This window comes from Malurus melanocephalus, unplaced genomic scaffold, assembly GCF_030028575.1.
Source record: "Malurus melanocephalus ecotype Western Australia unplaced genomic scaffold, MMel_1.1 scaffold_155, whole genome shotgun sequence".
NCBI classification, from domain to species: Eukaryota; Metazoa; Chordata; class Aves; order Passeriformes; family Maluridae; genus Malurus; species Malurus melanocephalus.
Window position 1 is genome coordinate 1618104 of NW_026623387.1, and position 20580 is coordinate 1638683.

Sequence of the window (20580 nt, forward strand, 5' to 3'; positions counted from 1 at the left end):
CGGGGCTGGCGGGGCCGGGGTGCGGCGGGCTGGGGAGGGGGCGAAGCGCAGGAGGGGGGGCGGCCTGGCTCTGGACCGGCCCGCGCCTCCCTGCAGCTCAAAAGTTGTTTCCCGGCCCTGCAGACACTTTCCGCCGCTGCGGATGCGTGTGTGTGTCCCACCCCCCACCCCCTTTTTATTTTTGAGGTTTCCCAGTTTGAGGTGAAAGGAGCCGGCGGTGCCGAGCCTGCCTTGTCAGGCTGAGCCAGCTGCTACTTTATCCTTGCAGTGTCTTTCTGAGAGTGTTGCTGAGATAAAACCGCTTCACCGGGAGCGGTGCCGCCGTCAGCGGCGTGCACCCCGGTTATTACCTCTCAGGCTGTTCTTAAAGGCATTGGTCTATTCTTAGTAAAGGAGACTGCGAGCTAGGTTTTGTATGAAGCATCTGATGAGTTTTGATAGACTGAAGTTTACAAAATCTTGAAATACTGCATACAGAATTTTTTGCTCCCCCTGAAGCAAAATACCACTTTAGATGAATGTTTGGTAAGGATTTTCAGTAAGTGAAGCAAATCTTMATTCTGTATTGTTACCTTCTGATGGTTTTTCCTACTTCATACCAATTACTATATATGAAATTTGGAATGTTAGTAAAGAAGTTAATAAAGTAAAATACTAAGCTTGAAGACATCAACTCACACGTAGAAAAATCTCATTGTGTGTTGGCAGACGCAAGTACCTCAGGTGCTTTGGGTGCWGGTCTTCAGATGAAATCAAGTAGACAAAGTGCTCTTCAATATTTTATATGAGAAAACCATGCACTGTAATGTACACAGCAGTCTAAACAACCACATTATTAATGAGATACTTTAAACCAGTGCATAACTGAGCTCTTCAGCAAGTACAGTAGTGATTACCATCAGTACTCCTGCAAATGCTGCTTGGTGATTCTTCTGACACAATCCTGTTCAAGCAGGCAGCAACAACTGAGACATTTATTTTATGATGAAGCTGCAGAGATTCCAATTCAAAACTAACTGAAAACAAAAATTAATGGATTGCTTTGCACTGTTTTGTCTTGTCAGTTACTTTGATTCGATTCTGGTTAAAAAAAAGTTTCCATTTGTTTAAAATACCATTGTGATGTATTTGGGAAGTTTTACTGAGAAGTTACATGCATCTACTGTTGTAATATGTGTACATAGGGAATGGCATAAACACAGGGACAACAAAATATTTACTAATGTCCTTAGAAGCCAATATAAATATATCTGTGCTCTTACTCTGCAAAGACTTACGCATTTTCAAACAACTTTATATTCAGAGCTGAATACTTGGATTGCTTTCAAGTAGTGTTAGGCACTGTATGTTAATATATTCAGCCTACTGATTAAATAAAATAACTGCAAAAAAAAAGCTAATTGCTGCAACCAGGAAGCATCGTGGTATTAATGCCTTAGTAGTTCGTGTATTGTGGTTGGATATTGCAATTTTAACAGCAGTTGTTACAATTATTGCTTGATACTATGTATTCTGTTGAAATAGGAGAAAAAAGAAAGGTGACAGTATTTTGGAGAACCCATCGATTCCAAATCCTTTTCCTGAGCTGTGTTGCTCCCCGTTTACATCAGTTTTGTCAGCCAGTCTGTTGCCCAAGGCAACTTCAAGAAAAAAGCAGGTAAGATTTATAAATTATTATTTGACAGTTTCTAAATTGGTTTAATGAAAGCTTGAGGAAAAGCCCAGTTACCTATTAAGTTATTTTTCTAATAGAGGTGTTCCATATTTCTGTAATTTGGTGAAATTTTCTCTGTAGGTCATCAATGATTGTAGAAAATGAGGTTTTGGAATCTGTGACTTAAGACATGACTGTTCTTTCAGTGTGTAGCTCTRCAGATTTTTCAGTTTAAGTGGAACCAGGGGCACGCAGGCAGTACTTTATGTCCTTAAATGAGAAGTTAATTTCTTTTTTCCCTTCCTCCCCACCTCCAATTACTGTCATCAGTGTTATAGAACAGAGGGTTTTAACAGTCACTGAGCAGCTTTGCTGAAGTTCTAATTTTGCCAGGATAATGGAAAAAACCTGAATTGATGGGGAAGGAGCAAATGCTGTATTTTTTATGCATGTGTGTTTATCTGTGTATGGCTGATGTTACCATGTTTCCATAAAGACCTTAAACTGTAAGGCAGGGGTTGGTGTGGGTGGRCAGACAGACTGGCCGTGGTCTGGCAGTGCTGCTCACACACTGCRTTTGTTATCCTGAGCAGGGGGCAGGAGGAAGAGTTGCCAGCAATGGACATTTGCTGGTGTCCAASATCCAGTTCACACTTTGAAAGCTCTCATTCTCTCTTGTCTTCTTGAGACTAGAAAGAGTTCTGACAAGGAACATCTGTGGGGTTAAGGGTGCTGCCTCCTTCACATTCTCTGTCTTGGTGGTCTGCAGGGTCCATATCTTAACAGTTTTTAGGGTGATATTGGAAGTGTAAGAACTTAAACTGCTGCTGGTTATTCAGTTTTTAGATTTGCATGACAGATATGCCTGGAAGTTGAAATGTCTTGTGGTTGTATTAACTCTTCTGAAGCTCACCTGCCACAGCTGTTTCTGTGCACCTGCCAGAGAGCTTTGTTAGCCAAGTTGTGGCTAGCAGCTAAAGGAGGACCCTTCTCCCCACTTATCCAGTGAAAAACATGTATGTATCAGGGAAACTGCACTGATTCTGTCTTGCCATGTTTTCCATTTACTCCATGGTGTCTCTAAGCTATAGTGTTCTTTCTGGACTGCTTTTATTGCTTTAATTCTTCTCCTACAATAGGAATACTAATCTGAAGCATTTCTGGTCAGTGTGCATATGARCCTTGCTAATGCAGTGGGATAAAATTGTGCTGGTTTCATCTTTGGGCCATTGACCAGCTCTGCAGAAGCAGGAAAACAACTGACTAGGTAACGTCTTTTAGAACCAAAGGACTAAAAGTCATATTTAAAAAAAGTTTAAATTAGTCATGTTGCCGACTTAAATTGCACTCATTGTGGTAATCTTTGGACTCGCAACTGGAAAGCATGATTTAACACACAAAGGTCAACAGCTTTTGTGGCCAGCCGTTTTTAACATGACTGACAGGCTTGATCACTTAAACCAGCTAAGTGTTAGCTTCAGTCTTCCAGAAGCTGAAGTTCATATCTTCATTGACTTTACTTCTGCTTCTTCACAAAAGTTCATGTCATACTTTTTGTGATTGTTTCTGSTCACAGTACTTCCATTTCTCCTGGTTTTTCATTTAAGGATGTAGTGCTCTCTCTTGTAAAAGTAGGAATAAGAACAACTGTTTTCCTGACAGAAGTGAGCTAACATAATGCTGGTGTCTGTGGAGGGCCTGACCCATTTTTTTRCCAGACAAATGGAGAGAAATCTCCTGTTAGTTTTGTGGAGGCATTTTAACAAGTCCATGTTTCTGTCACCTAGGTGTCTGTTTATGGCCACTGCAGGAGAAATGACACTAGGCCAAGCAGACCATTTGTCAGACTCAGCATGACTGTTGTTACAACCTTCAACTAAAATTATTGAAGTTAAGGCCAAACGACAACTGTCAAATTAAACTTTTATTTTTGCAATTCAGGTGGAAGTATTCTAATAGGTTAATAAAATTACTCAGATTTAAAAAGAGAGGGAATGCTAAGCAGGTGCGCAGAGAGAAATGAACTGGCTGTGACTTGGACTTCCCACAGGTGGCCATGGAGCTGTGCTTGGAAATGTCATGTTTCCACCCCCCATACTTATTTTGTCAACTTTGTAGCAGCTGTGTGCAAATACATATCTGTATACAAAAATTTCATGAATATTACTGTTACAGTTTGATAGTTTACTGACTCTTAACAGAAACCAGCTACTCTTAAGATTTTTTTTTTGTGCATAGCGTTGACAGCTGCCAGAATTTTTTCTGTTGCCTCTCTGATGATCTACATATGTTTTCAGTGATTCTTCTTTTAGATTGCTTGCTTTTGATTTAGTTTCTTTTTCTGCTGTGCTTTTAATTTCAAGCATAGGAAAGAAAAATTGCAGAGTGAATTTCTACTTATGTCTTATAGGTAACTATTATCAAAATGGGTGTTTCTAAAAGAGAAAAAAAAGATGCCTCTTCTGTCTTGTTTTGCTCTCCAGAAAAAAATTTCTGCTTCCATAGAAGAAAGAAGTTGTCATGAATATCTGCTCTTTTATTCCCAGCACCTGTGACATCTGAAATCTTTCTACTTCGAAATAGATTATTAACATTATTTTAAATTCTTGTTTTTCTAAGCTGAAATTCTTACTGTCTTCTGATGATCTTTTATCGTTGAACATGCTGCTTGAACAGCATGTTTGTGGGGTTGACTCACTGAAAATAAGTTTATAGAAGCAAATTGGTTAAAGCCACGTAGCAGAATAGTGAGTTGCCTCTGTGCTTGGGAAGTAGTATGTCTGTGTCTCTGAACATTATTCAGTCTGCCTCATCCACACAGAGATCCATCTCTTCCCCCCCTTGCAGTTTGGAAGAGTTTGGTGTTACATCTTAGAATTATAAAGTTTGGRAAMGGTCTCCARGATCATTGGGTCCAACCTTTGACCGAACATGGCCATGCCCAGTTAAACGTAGCCCTGAGTGACATCCAGTCATTTCTTGGACACTGCCAGGGACGGTGACTCTAAAGCCTCCCTGGACAGCCCTTCCAGTGCTTAACAACCCTTTACTGAAGAAGTTCAGGAGAGCTGGCAGCCCATGGCTTGGGCAGGGGCACTTTTTGCTGTGTTAAGAGCTGTCTGGATGGATGGGCCCAGAGTGCTGGTGAATGGTGCTGCATCCAGTTGGTGTCCAGTCRTGAGTGGAGTCCCCCAGGGATCAGTGCTGGGCCCAGTCCTGTTTAATATCTTTATTGGGGATCTAGGTGAGGGGATGGAGTCTATGATTAGCAAATTTGTGAAGTTAGGTCAGATTTTGATCTGCTGGAGGGTAGAAGGCCCTGCAGAAGGACCTGGGCAGGCTGGGTCAATGGGCCAGACTGATGGCATGAGGTTCATCATGACCAAGTGCCCGGTCCTACACGCAACATACAACAACCCCAGGCAGTGCCACGGGCTGGGGCAGAGTGACTGCAAAGTGGAAAGTGGGAAAGGACCTGGGGTGCTTTGACAGAGGCTGAACATGAGCCAGCTGTGCCCAGGTGGCCGAGAAGGCCAAGGGCTTCTTGACTTCTGTCCAGAACAGCAGTTCCAGCAGGACCAGGGATGTGACTGTGCTTGGCACTGGTGAGGTCACACCTTGAGTGCTGTGTCCAGGGATGGGCTCCTCACTTCCACAAACAACATGGAGACACTGGAGAGTGTCCAGYGAAGGGCAGCAAGGCTTGTGAAGGGGCTCGAGGACATATCTGATGAGGAGTGGCTGAGGGAGCTGCGTTTGTTTAGTCACCAGGAGTCTCAGGAGGGCCCTCATTGCTCTCCACAGCTCCCTGAGGAGAGGCTGGAGTGAGGTGGGGGCCGGTCACCTCTATAGCACCTGCAGTGAGAGAACACAAGGAAGTGTTCTTAMCCTGAGACAGGGCCAATTCAGCTCAGGTAATTGAAAACTTTCACCGTGAGGGCGATCAGGCAGGGGAGCAGATTGCTGAGGTGGTGCAGTCACCATCCCTGGGGGTGTTTCAGAGGCATCTGYGTCTGACACTGGGTGACAGTTCGGTGGTTTAGGGGTTACAGTGGTAGTGCTGGGGTGCTGGATGATCACAGTTACTGGATGATCACAAAGGTCTCTTCCAAACTTGATGGTTCCATGGTTCTATAAACTGTATTCAGATAAACTGGATTTTATCTTTTAGGGTGTACCATCTTTCCCCTCATTCCAACACAGCACGGTCACCTTGGTGTATGGTGGGAAATGTTGCCTTCCTCTGAGGAATCAAGCATTTGCTGCTGTGAGGTGAATTTATGAACTTGTGTGGAAAATGTAACTGTCTCAGAGCCTTTGTCTCTAAGGAATGACAAGGAACTGAAAATATAAAACACTTGTACTTTTGTGTTTAATTATGATCAAAATAAATATTAGTAGAGAAAGTACGAGCTGTAAGAAAACTCATTCTGTTCTTGTTAACTTTGGTCAAATGGACTAAGAAGAGATTAACTRTAGCTTTATGGAAGCTTAGTTTTTCATGCTTTCTGAAAACAAAACCTGAATCATTTGCACTGCAGTGATAGTTCTTGCCCTGCTCAAGGATGAGCCAAAAAGTGTTTCATGACAAAAGTAGTTCAAGGTAATTAGTGCCTTGTTTCTTTAAATTAAATTAGAAGTGCAAAAATAAAGCTCAAGTAAATCTCAAGGTGAAGAACACTCAAATCTGAAATTTTATCTTGCCTCTTTTGTCTTCCTTGATGTTCTAAACAAGTAGATATTTTTATCATATAGAATCCAAATATACTCCCACAATGTTCTTTCCAGGAAATCAGTTGTGTAGGGACCTCAAATACATGTGATTGTACTGGAGTGTCACTATGCTTTTTGTATTCACCAAGGTTTTGATGTAAAGCTCTTTGACAAAGAAGAGTTAACAGSAACTTTATGTTAAAGAGCAGATGTTTTTCCAAATGTGTGCTGATCTATGTTTATGAATAATATTCAGCATTGACTGTTGTAATTGGAGTACCATTAATTTTTTTTTACAGCTATAGTTCAGGGTCTTCTCATGTATCTGCTTAAAGCCTCATTCTTCAAAACTTTGCATATAATTCTAATACCAGACATAAATGGCTAAGTCTTTGGTACTTAAAATTTTCGTGATGGATTTTTTGGCTGAAATATCTGTTTTCTCTTGACTTTTAAATGATKCAAAAACAAAAGGGTTTTTTACTGAAATGCAATGATTCATAGATTTCTAATCAAGTTCCAAGTGTTGAGACACCCTYTCCAACCAAAGCAGGCATTATCTGAATTTTCTGTAGTTCCAGTRTGTCTGTTCCTTACCAGATTTCCTTCCAAGTTGGAGACAATTGCACAATGTCCTCCTTTATCACTTCTCAGGTATTTTCTTCTTTATAGCCTCTAAACATATATCAGTTTCCCCACGTCTTCCTCTTAAATTGCCCAAAAAAGAATTGGAAAGTCGGAATGGAAGGGAAATAGTCCTTCCAACCAGTTTGTAGATAAACAGTAAAAACATTTTGTACAGAGCTCAATGAAGTCTCTAGCATAAGAATTGCAGTGGGGATTCARTTGGGTTCCTTTTTTTGGTGTTCCATTTGGTGGTCTGCTCCAGTTTCWGTGCTCTGTTCTTAATTTATGTGGTTGCACTTGCCCACCAAGGAAAGATGTATTGCTATTAGAGTAGATTGAAATTATTTAGAGCCTGATTAAAACTTTCTATTTAATGCAGGTACCTTTGTACTTTGACCAGTCCTCTTAACACTGTGACAGGAAGTCRCTTGTCTTCATAGGTAAAAATCAGGAGGCAAGGTTGAGCAATTTCTCGTTTAATAAATCGGGAATATCACCTGGTTTGTACTGGAGGTGCCCTAGCACAAGCTGCCCAATACATCAGCCTGGGGAAAGTTCAGAATAATCACCTGTTTGTTTCTTCTAATTTTCTTTTTGCATCATACTTTATCTTCTTTACATTGCTCCATTTGTTAGTGTATCTTTCTTATAAAGATGAGAAATTAGTTGCTTTCTGTCAAACTTCACATCATGCYTCAATGTTTTCTTTCACATATTATCCTTGTATTTTGTTACTGTCCAAAACTAACCCAAAGACTGTAAACATTCTAACTTATAAAAAATAGCATGTCTTCTTCTTTATTTCTCCTTTCTAATAAGTAAGAAAGCAAAGTCATTCTAACTTTTAAAAAATAGCATGTCTTCTTCTTTATTTCTCCTTTCTAATAAGTAAGAAAGCAAAGTCACTCTAACTTTGTGGTTACTCAGATATTGCCTCTGCAAACGTGTTGCTTAATTGGGTAACATCAGGAAAATGTTAGGTTTAAAGTTTTACAATTGTAACTTACATAAAATAAAAAAAAAATCATCACTTCTGTCAAAGATTTTGGTAGACATTTTGCAAATGTTTGTCAAATTGGAACGATTTTAATAATACTTTTGATTTTGATTGTTTTGCATTCATTTGCCTAAAAGTCTAAACTGAAGATTCTTTTCTTGTAGGCCTGTTTTCTCAGTACAAGAAACTGCCTATTCTGTGCCACTTGGGAAACTCTATTTTGAACAAGAAACCTTTGTGAAGTTGCAGTAGATCTAATAACTTGTCTAGAAAAATCTCTGTACATTTGGAAATCTTGATTTTCCAAAAAGTGAATCTTTAATCTCYTGAATTCTGAGTAGACTACCTAGTCAATAGTTTTGGTCCTGTGATGTCTCTGTATCACTGCAGGGTGACCAGGGCAGATGCTGATACGAACAGTGTCAGCTTCTTTGAATACACAAGAGACTGGTCAGTTAAAGCCTGGTGAAACTGCAGGGAGCTTCTCTAATGCTGCTGAGTCACTTCTGATAATATACTTTTATTGAAGWTGACATGAAAAGATTAATTTGTCATGAATGGAGCTTGAATCCTCGTAATTTTTGGAAGGAAATGAGATGTGATAGACACCATACCAACACTGTCCTTATTTATAATTGCTACCAGGAATGGACGCTTTTATTTCGGGTTAGACTGTAGAACTGAAAAGTTTGGGTCATTTTGTAGCCACTCCATGCCTGCCAGAGACAGATCCACRATTAAAGAAATATTTTATTGACAGATCTTTTTCAAGGTGTCTTCTCATTGATGGCATTGTCATAGCTGTGATGGGGGGAGGGGGTGTAAGAGTTATTTCATATTGTAACAATGAACACTGCTGGCATCTCCTTTTGCAGAGACCATTGTCTCAACTGTCTTTTGATGAGTGCAGATACACRTTCCCCTCCGACTTCCTGGCACACAGTCCAGATTAATCAGAACTGTGTTTAGTAACATTCATAAAATTAGATCAAGCTTTAAATATTTTTGTGTGGTTTTTTTTTTTCCCTCTGTTTTGTTTTTCCTCTGTGTTCTGTTCTGGTCTAAAACCTCCAGAGTTCTATTCTGATCTAATTTTGTTGTCTCATTGCCCAGTGTTGTAAACAGCTGCTTTATATGAGSTATATAAGCAGTTTTATAGTTGTGACATGAGGGTAGTTAATGATTAGTAGTTAAATTACCTGAAATGTGACAGGTTTGGTAAAGTTGACAACTTAGATGATTCTTGATAAAGATTTACAACCTCTTTTGAGTCAAAAGGTGTGCAGCAGCAGGAGAAAATGCAAAGTAGTTTACCATGCTTTACACAGTACTAAAAAGCATGTAAGATGATAGAATTTTAATGATTTTATCATGATAAAACTTTGTTATTCTAGTGTTGGGGCATTAACCGAAGAATGGAGCCCAAACTCAGATCAGTCTTTACTAGGAATTTTGGTGCAATTTTTAGCATGTCCTTGGATTGCTGCATTTCTGATAKTCTGAGAGTTATTATCTTTTCAAGTAAGAACTTGAGACTATAGAAACAAGCAGAGAAATGTTCMCATCCTACTTCTGTGCATAAATGTTGCACGATAAATATAATTTAGATTTTACATTAAAAAAAGCCCATGCCTCCATATAAACATCACTGYTGAACCTGGTTAGTTTTCACCAGGTGGAATTAACTTGATCATGCATGTAGAATATTATTGATTATTCCTGGCACATGTGTCTCTAGCAAGTGGTGAAACTCAGCAGTACTAAGTGGGAAATAACAGTTGACCAATGTCTGTATTCTCCTTGTTTGTCTCCAAAATCTTTAAAGCTGCTACTTCCAAAGGCATTCACACCTTTATGACTGCATTTGATTTGGGAATGAACAGAAGAGGAARCCTTCAAGACAGAGCATTAAAGTGTGCCTCTCATGTTATAGTCCTGATGGGAGTCACCTCAGATGGGGAGATGTAACAAAAATGCTAATCAGGCCAACAAAATTTTTTCCAGAAGGGCAGTTGAGGGAGGAGAAATTAAGAGGGAGAGGAAATTAGACCTCTGCTCTAGTAACAACGTGAACTTGCTTTTCTCCTGTTTCAGTCACAGAACATTCATTTGCAACTAATCAGCTCATATTTTAGCCCAATGGTGTACATGATATTTAATACTTAAGTCTCAAGAGAGAAATGTATATCGGTTATCTTAGAGGTGTGCCTGTGCWTCTAATTAGGATACTGATGAGGTGTTCCTGCCTGTTTCTGGTGTGCTTATACTGTGTGATGGTGTGTCAATGTTTTAGCTTCTACCCTTGGTTTTATATTCACAGGACAACAAGATACACTAGATTGTCCTGTGATCACAATGGGATTTTTCAATTACTGCATTCTTAGGCTATAAATAGCCTTTTTATATCAGTTATGTTATGATAACTCCTGTTACTGATTACATTAAGTCTTGGTGTTTATGAACAGCTGCAGGCTCTTGATAATGGCACAGAAATGGTATCAGCTGTTGAGAAACAGGGCTGGAAGTTTGCAAGAATTCATTCTCATAATCACTGCAATTTACTGCTGTGTAGTGAGAGGGAAACCCATGCAATACGAGGGTTTTCTTATATAACTGAGCTGACAGAATTTCAGTGTGCTTTTCTATCAGGCTTGAACCTATTGATTACAAAAATAGGCAGCTGAAAAGCTTTGGAAGGAGCATGTGTAACAAGGCTTTAAGATCCCCCAAGTTTGTGAAGCGAGGACGGCAAACTGCATTATGTTCCTTGAGGCTSAAACTTTTTTGTGAAGTTCCTCGGTACGTTATAATGTCTTACAGGTAATACAGTCTGTTTTAGTGCACCTGAATCTGCTCCAGTCATTGTTGACCCTCTTAGAGGGTGTGCTGAATGTTCTGTGTGGAGACAGACACCATTAGATTTCTTTGTCTAAGGGCCTGAGTAGAGCAACRGCAACTCAGTCACTGAAACCTTTCTTTTGTGGGGTGGTTTTAAAGAGAATACTTTTTGTATGTAAAAGCATAWATAAATGTACCTATGCAAAATACACCCTGTGTTTGTTTCTTTGGTCACATATTAGTGGGCTCTTCTAGTAAAGAGACAAAGTGGCTGTTCCAGGCAAACAGGAGAGCTCTCACTAGGAAGTGCAGACAGGACCATGAATATCTTACCTGATTCATTCTGATCTTGTGTAACAAACATCTGTCCTAGCTTAACGACAAAACATGTACAAAAAATAGCATCATTGATTTTTATAAACCTTACTGGATTTATATTATCTAGATTTATTTTATTTTTCATCTACAGAAGCAAAGGCTGAGTCTGATTTGCTCTTGTTACCTATAAATGCTCACATTCCTTCATTATATCTGGCAGAGCTAGGAATAGATCAGCTCTTGTGACTCCATTTTCAGTGCCTTAAGGACATCACTGACCTTCCTCTWCTAGCAGGATATCTCTATTCCATATGTTGTTATAAAACTCTTACTTGGGGTTACTAATTTACTAAAGGCATTTCAATTCTTGCCCACTCCATTTAGTCACGCTTTCTTAAGTGGCAAGAAGTAGAAGTGGTTTATATTGTGAAGTATCTAAAAAGTATCTGCACAATGTTTTCACAACTGTATCTGGTAGCTTAGTGACAAAAATAGGAGTGAAAAGCTGCATAAACATAGTCATTTCACAGAGCTCTCAAGCAAGTGAGCTGGATCTGATTTCCTTCCTGTCCACCAGCACCAGCAAAATTCCTTGCAAACTTGCCATAGACAAGTGAAATCTTTTATCTGTGGAAAAACAAAACAAAAAGAAGTGGTTATATATGTTTCCCTGAAGGCATAATTGTCTTCCAGAGCCTTTCTGTATCTCACATTTGTCAACAGAACTCCTCTTGACTTTCACACGGTGAAGTTATTCTTCAGGCTTGCASTTGTGTTTTATTCAATTTATTTTTTTAAACGGGTGTTTGTGAAATTTAAGAAAAGAAAATATTCCTTGATGTTTTTTTAATACTCGGGTGCAGCCATGTTTGCTTTCACTAGTATACATAAATTACTGTAATATTTTTATTTTAAACCTAATCATTATTTGAATATCAGATTTTCATTACCAAGCCAAATCCAACACTTAGATTTTTGATTACTTTCTGAATGGGTCTGGTCTGTATATCTGATTGGAAAATACAAAATACAGATAATTTCWCTGAGGAAAATAAGCCTTTGCTTCACCTTGGAGACAAATAGGTCAATTTTATTCATAGTGCAAAAAGCTGCACATGCTTTCAAGCACCAAGGACCTTCGGTACCCAGGGGTAAGGAAAAATTGCTGGGGTTATTTTTGTTTCTTTCCCAGTAAAGTCACTAATGCAGTGCTTCATGTTCTACAGTCACCGTTACCCAAATATTTTTTCATAAGATCCAAGTTAAAAAGAATAGAAGGAGTTTTTTGTCCTGGTGCTGCAAACATGTGCATGTCTAGTATTCCTTGAGTAAAATGCCTGTGGGATCAGGCTCTGGTACCACAAGTTATTTTCTGACTCTTACAGCAAAATTTTGGAGCTGTATTATAGAATTTTGAAAACATGCTCCCACAGGAAATAAAAACTGTGTGCCTGAAAGGTAAAAACCTAATTGCAAACACTTGACATTTATCATAGCTATCTCTAGTAGAAAAGGATGTTAATTCCAAATGGTACAGAATTAACACTTTAAACTTGATCTCAGAAATACTTTTTTATTTCATCAGAACAATCATAAGGATTTTGGACTGRAGATTAAGAGACAAAAATAAAATAAAATAAATACCTTAAACATAAAAGATTAGTTGCTATGGATCTTTTGCTGTTATAAACTGAATGTAAAAGGAGTAAAAGTCAAAACTGACGAGGAAATGGGTAATGTATCTTCTATTATAATTGATTCATGGCTTTATTAGAACCTCTTGTTTAAAAGGTAACAATGAGGATTAAATGTCTTGTCTTCAAAGAAATTCTCTTTGTGACTTGGCATCAGTTTCTTACCAGTTTTTTTCCATCCTGTGTGTCTCAGTCAAGGACAACAGGTTTTGAAATTTTAGGAAAATATTTGTCTTCCTATTCCTTGGCAGTATTTTATTACCATTTGAGAGCTGCTGGTAAAAAGCCAGTGCAATGCAGGTTATAGTTTTTGGGAGGGAGCTGTATTTTTTGGTCTTTGCTCCTCTTGTGCATCAACAGAACTTACCTAAGCCCTGCTGATTTCTGGATTTCAGGAAGGTGATTTAGCATGAAAAGAGATTATTTGAATCCATATATTCTTAAGTATCTTACTGGTGCAGTGATTTTTTATGTTTTTGCCACCTGGAAAATTCTCAAACCAGAAAATTACATGAAATAAATGGTTTATTTTCAACTTGTCATTGTACAGTTACTAATGTCTTGGAGGTGAGATTCTTTTCTAGATACTTTGGAATTACTACAGAGTGTGCTCATTTCCAATTACTGAGGGAAAAACCCTATAAATATGATCTAGTGAAATTTAGTATGGATTACTGTAATATTTACCAAGTCAGTTCTGAATAATTCTAGGACCTATACAACAGATATATGGTCAATAATATACTTGCAGTGATTGCCTGTGAAATACAGTAGCCTGCATATCTGACATATTATTGCTTGAGTTGCTATGAGTACAACTATTATTAATACAAATAATTTTTTTAGAATGTCTACAGTCTTGTCTTTAGCTATGRTGAGCAATGTTTCTGATGAGAACTGCCTGTTCAAGAGTTATAAAAGAAATACCCAATATCACAGTTCTAACATCTGTTTAATAATTTGGTTTACAACAGGAATATTGCTTAGTCATGCTGCATAAAACAGAAAAAAGATTTTTCTTCTATTAAGTGCATTATGAGACTTTAAAAAAATATTATAGCTTGCCTTATCATGTAAGCAGTGCACAGTGTTGCCATTTTTGACAAAGATGGAAAGAAAAACCCTGATTTCCTTAGTCAAACCATGTATATGAAAACAGATTTGTTAGGCTGATATTTGATACATAAAATAATTATGTGAGTGAGGGTGGTCAAAAACTTGGGTTCATAAAACAGCCTTAAATTTCAGTCCTTGTAAAATTTCATATGCCAGTTTTTCAGGCCTTGGTTGCATTGAAAGGCAGTAATTGCATTACTTAAAGGGGTGTTTTGCTTCTGCTTTGAATAAAGGTAGTTAAGAATCATATCATTAAACTCCATGGGTTCACTAAATTTATGCTTATACTCAGTTTCTTTCCTGAAACCCTAACATCAGAAGCTCTGAGGAATATTTTGTTTGCTGGAAAAAGGCAGGAAAAAGCCCCAAGACTGTAACCACTCAGTGTGAAGTGTTAGAATTCAGTCTTTAATGATTTGTTTTCTGTTTTGACAGTAAAGACAAAGCTCTGAGTGATAAAAATGTGGGTTGTTCTGCTTGTTTTTATAGCTGGAGATAGTCAGTGTGGGCATTTCCGAGGACAGAACACAAGTTTTCCAGCTCTTTGGTTGGTTGATTTCCAGTTTGTCCTACCCCGGTGTGTTCTGTCATTGGCTTTGAGTAGGACTGAATTCACATAAATGGAGTGACATTTGCTAGAGCCTTAGTCTTTGTGCTGACTCTCCAATATTTGGGCTATGAGGGATTAGGTTTCAAGAAGTGTTGCTAACTGCTTTGTTCTGCTTCATGTTATCACCTGGATGAGTGTTGGCAAGTTCTGTGAAAAGCAGCCATGAGTTTGTCTTCCAGAAGAGTAACATTGCCTGCAGTTATGCCAATAACTCTGCAGAAAAGGGTATGGCATTTAAATCAGTCTTTTAATTCTGGCATTAGTATGGATTGGTAATAATGTTTAAACATTGCTATATTTATTTTTTCTCTAATGTAATAATAATGTTTATTTTCTGGTAAATGTAGGGTTTTTTTTATTTCATTATGTGAAATATGTTTGCTTATAAATATATATGTGTCCATAGTTGAATTTTTTTTCCAGTGCTCTTTTCTCTGTTACTCTAATTTTGTACTTTGTGCAGGAAATTATTTTTCTTACAGATGAGTGCAGTTTTTAAAGTGTCATGATTGCATTACAGAATGCTTCTGTTGAAGGCTACAATACTATTCCTAACAGAGAATTACTGGAGTCTTCTTCCACAGGTTTTGCACCAGCCTTAAACACAATATACTTTTTCCTCAGCTTTTCTAGCTAATGTCTTAATAGTGGATGACCCATCACATATTTTGGGAATCAGGGTGACACTGTACAGTGTTTTTTCATACCCACTGTAGTTTGCTTTTTTTCTTTTTGTTATTTCAATAAAAAGTGTAAGCAATGCAGAATGATTATATCTATGTGCACTAGGATTGCCTAGTGTAACTCTATGCGTTGGGGGTATCTGTGAAGTTAAAAATACACACGGAAATGAAGTACAGAAATACGACTCTGCTGAGCCAGATATATTAACTTATGAGAAGTTATTTCAAACAAGCTCTAAGTTATTAATTAGTTTGATTTATTTTGTAAATGTGTAGATATTTTTTAAAACCTCATTGCTGCGTAATTTGCTTGTCTCATTGTTAATAGACTCTTCTGTTACTCCGTGGCTTTTAATGTGAAAAATGAAAGTTCACTGAAATATTAGCACTGTGTTAAACGGTTCTCAGGAGCAGTTTGTGTGGAATGCAGGATATATTTGGGGCATTAGTCCAGTGGGTTTGAAATAGTATATAAACACATAACTTTTAGTGATTTGGGATATATGGCATTCATTTATATTATTTCGTTTTTTGAGTTGGAGAGGGAGCCTGTGAACTTACAGTTTTACTGGGATTGGTCGGTACAGATTAGATGATACTACTGTCTTAATAGAATGATAATATACTGCTATTTTGGTGTAGTAACTTTAAGATTTAGRTACATGCAAGATGTGCTCTTACACAGTGTTATCTAATAATTTGCAATATCTCTGTTGCACTTCTCAAAAATACTCCTTCAAAAATGGTGGTTTAACTTCTCGGCTCTCATCCTCTCAACCTTGTGGTTACCTTCCAGTCCTCTCCTCCTCCCCCTAACACCCATTGAGATCTCAAATCTTCAGTTGTCATAGTTATTTTCTTTTTGTCTGGGTTTTGTTAATTGTGTGTTAGGAGAGGAAGGTCTTTGTTCTTGCAGTGTAGTTGTGTTAGACTCCTCTGGTATGCACACAGCAGTGCTTGGTGCTGTGTGGGAGGGGAGAGGTGTAACTTTGCTCCATCTAGCATTCAGAAGGCTAGGAAACTCAGTTTTAACTATAGTGTATATTTCAGTGGATTGATTTTTCATTTTTGATGTTGAGAGGTAAGAATCGTTCTCTGAGGAAATACAAGAGTTTTTTTCTTTTGACAAATTCACAGTAAGATAATTATCTGCACATTCTCTCTCATCTTTTTTTTTTTTTCATGCTGCTATCAAATTAGCTGCCAACAGTTACTGGCTTTACTTCTCTTTATCTGTGCATTTTGTAAGCCCAAAATAAAATTAATCGAAGTAGTAGGAGGAAGCAGCCTAGGGTGTTGACTTAGGTGGGTAGGTATTGGGTTACCCACTGTTTCAAAAAATTCTTGAAGGCATGTGTCCTCATTGAGGTCTCACTGTGTGGCAAAATTAATAGGCTTCTTGAGGCTTGTGATGGTTGCATTTATGCATGTAGATTTCCTTCTGAAAGTACCTTTTCTTTCTGTTTAGAAGAAGCTTTTTTATTTCTGTAGCAATACCTTAATTTCTGGAGCACTGGAGGAAGGGAAGGCAGGAAGGGAGGCAAGAAAGAGCAGTGCTTGTAAGGGTGACATATGTGCATGTGTAAATTAGTTCTTGTTCCTCACGGACATTAGAATCTTTGACTTGAAGCGTTGCTATTTCTACTTTTTGTTGCAGTAGAAGGACCTGGAAATGTAGGATTGTTACATTAACACTGCATAGTCCAGAGAAATTTAAACGGTAGCTCGTCAAGTATTGCTTTAGAGTATCAGTCATTCCAAATAATTGTTTCTTAAATTCATGGAATAGGTAATTGTGTAAGAAGTCTGGTTTAATTACAGTACTACAAAAATCGCAAGTCTTTTTTTCCACCTCACAAAAGGTAAAATTTTGCATTGTCCGTGTGCTAACCTGACTGTTCTGCCAACTTTTTGAACACATAGATTTTTCTCATTTTCATTTCAAATATCTGATACCCTTTGTCCAAAGTTATTTTATACTTTCTRTTTTAAAGTCTGATGTGAAGTACTTAATGCAGTTGATGTGTTTTATTCTTGTAATATATTTTTAACTAAAGCTGCCAGGTGTTGTTTAGGTTCCAAAGGGTCTCAGGCACCTGATGTTGCATATAAGGCGTGTAAACAGGGACTTGTGCTTTTTTCCCACAGCGGCTGAGAACTTCATAGCACACTAGTTCAGATGCTGTTAAAAAGCACTGTGTACACAGTCAAAATGTATTGTAGCTGAATAATTTCTAACAATTCTTCAAGAGATTCTATAGTGTCTTCTAAATGGAAGAAATACCGATAAGAAAATGAAGATGTGATTTTAGATTGCTCAAATCTAGGGCTGGTGTAAGCATGCAAATTTCAAGACTTTCTTGCATCTTTATTCTATTTTTCTGGCTCAAAATCACATGCTGCTTCAATCAACACTTATCCCTCCCCCAAGGAAAAACGGTCACTTAAGCCAAATTGTGCTAAGAATTAAAAATGTCTGTCTGCAAGGCTAAGAGCATGAAAGTAATTTTCAGTTTTGCATCTGGATTCCCTGAGATGAAAGGCCAATGTGCTAATACAAGAATTTTACATAAGGCACTTTAACTGACGTGATAATAGTGTCATTAAATGGATACCTTTTATAAAATTACTGGACACAAACCAAGCATTCATGTATGAAAAATCTCTTCATAAGGACAGTTTGAAAAATAGTAATTTAATGATGCAAATCTGGCACCAATGCCCTTTTCCTCTTTTGTACAGTAATATGAATAAAAGAAATGCAATAATAAACAATATAATCCAAGAGCAGGTTACACAGAGCTTTCAGCAGTCTGATTTAGTGGAAGGTGTCCCTGCCCATGGCAGGGAGATTGGAAATAGATGATCTTTAAGGTCCCTTCCAACCCAAGGCTTTCTAGGATTCTTTGATTCTATAACACAGTAATAAAATATTTCTATAATACAATAATAAAAGAGCATCATCCTGCAAAGTTTTGAAGACAGCTGACAGATTTCTGAAAGATGGAGAGAGTGGGATATGGACTTGAGTGAGCCTTAAAGGCTTTAGTAACAGTGGTCAGAAAAACTGTGGTGGTTCAGGTGAAATACTTGAATTTGAAATCTTTATTCAAAATGGAGTAGTTTCTTTAATGAATTACTGGGGGGTCTGAGAGAAAGTAATGGGGATAATCACAGGTAAATCATTAGGATGGGAGTGACTGGAAATTCAATATAGAATTAGTTCTTAGATATGAATTACTAGGATAAAACATCATTATTCTGTATCTGCAGAGTTTGATACAGAAGTATCAAATAGAATAAAGGTTTTGAACCAGAAGAAGAGTTGAGGAAGTTGAGGAGGAGGAATATATATGGGCATGGGCAGAGACCCAAACTGCATTCAGAAGAATGGTAGATGTGTTTTGAAAGATGTTTAAGGTTGCTGGAAGGCCACGCTAGGATGAGGGCTCACAGAAAGGTCTTGCCACCTTTGTGTATCTAACATGTGCTAAGGTAGCTGCGGTTTGTTTGGAAAAGTCTGGAATTTCTGCTTTGTCCCAATACAAAACAGCTTGGTGAGACTGGCTTTACAAATACCTGCCTCAGATACTTGTCTGAGGGTGCATGCAACTTTCATGTTATAAACTGCCTAAATTCAGTCTTCTGTTGTATGGTACTTGCAGATATGAAATTACCTACTTGTGACAGAGGGTGAAGAGAGGCTTGTGGTTCAGTTACAGGAGGCAGGGAAGAAGGAGGGTGGCAGAGCATCATTTTCTGTCCCTGGTGAAGAACTCTGGTTAGGTCCAGGGATGGTTTTGGAGAGAGCTACTGACTGGGCCTYCTCGAGGGAAGGTATTGCTGCACTCTTCCCCTTCCTTATGAAGTAGGCCAAATAAATCAGGATCTGRTGCCATTCTTGAGAAGAGTTTTAGACCAATTTTTGCATTGAATATGCACTGCTCAAGCAGGCACCTAAAAGTGGATCTTGGTATGGCCATCATGTTTTGGTTGACCCAGTCATAGTTCCTGTTTTTTCTAGCATGAAACCAGTAAAGCTTGCTACTGTTTTTATTGTGTATAAAAATGATCCCACAKGTATAAATGAAATCAAAATGGGGCTAGCTTCAGCAGTCCCTATGGGTTAGGTGTGAGTAGGGAAAGGGAGGTTTATTCTATCCTTTGACATTCCAGTCTCTAAAAGCAATCAAATTTTCCAGAGTATTTTGTACTCAAGATCATCAATGATCTTGAAATTTAAAATGCATAGTACTATGCTGCATAGTTGCCATGAAGGGTAGATAGAGATGTACGTATGTGTGCCGAGAGGGTAAGTGCAGGGCTTTTTAAAAAGTCTTTTAAAATCTCGGTGGTTTAATACACTTGGCCATTACTTGTCCTTTGTATAGTTTGACAAGGTTTAGTGGTGCAATTAACATTGCACTTTGTCTCCTCTCTGTCTTCAGTTCTTGAACAGATCTTTGATATGTGTTTCAGTTTCTTCTTGCTTTCTTTGAACATCTAACATTCTTCATACAGTAACCAAGGAAATTGGCAGTGTTTAGTGCCCTACTCTGCTCATAATCCTCTTCTGTGGGCAGAAATCCTTTGGAAAAAAATACAGCTTTTTCATCAATTGAAGAAAGTGCTTGGCCATTTTCTAGCTCTAGTACTTWAGTCTACTCTTGAATAAATTAGGCTTCAAGAAGCCAGAACTTGACCTTCAGATTGTGTTATCTAGCCTTGAAGTATATCAAGAGCTATTGCTGAGTAGCTATTTCTCCTAAAATAAACCCCATACTGATTATGCTGCATTGCTGTATGTGAAGGAAGAGACTCAACAAATGGCACAAAAGGTGTTGGCATCTATCTTAGGCAAAAAATCAAATTTCCCTTACTTATATGTCTGTTGCATGTTACTTTCAACACGCTATAATATAGAAGCAAGTACCTGAAAAGCCAGAAAATTTTCTTTACTTTTGATAAACTGAAGCTACATCAGTGAATGCAAAGAAAACTCATCACATTGAACCAAGGAATCATTCATATTTAAAAGTGCTTTCTTGCTCATTTTCATGCAGTTGCTATAGGTACTGCCTGTGCCCCTTTCTTCCCCACTCCCTGTTTTTTCTGCCCGTTGGTCAGGAACAGAGGCAAGAGCAGCACAGCAAAGCGAGAGCTGCCCTAAGGACCTGGAGCAGTTATGTCTGGTTGATCATGGGTTRGGTTGGCATGGCAAGGTTTTGTTTSCTCTGGGAGGGGGGCTCTACACAGCTCTCTGCTGTGAGAACTGCTAGAAAGTTCCCTCATTTCCCAAGGCTGAGCCCATCATCAGCAGTGGTAGTGCC

The 20580-nt window shown here is 38.2% G+C and overlaps 1 protein-coding gene across 1 annotated transcript in view; it reads left to right on the forward strand.

The window, feature by feature from the left end:
* The window catches only part of GRB14 (growth factor receptor bound protein 14), a 73449-nt gene that overhangs the window by 12801 nt on the left and 40068 nt on the right, over positions 1 to 20580 (forward strand). The window contains exon 3 of the mRNA XM_057371685.1: positions 1520 to 1657. Coding sequence (XP_057227668.1) covers positions 1520 to 1657 — 138 coding nt within the window. The remainder of the gene's footprint in view (positions 1 to 1519; positions 1658 to 20580) is intronic.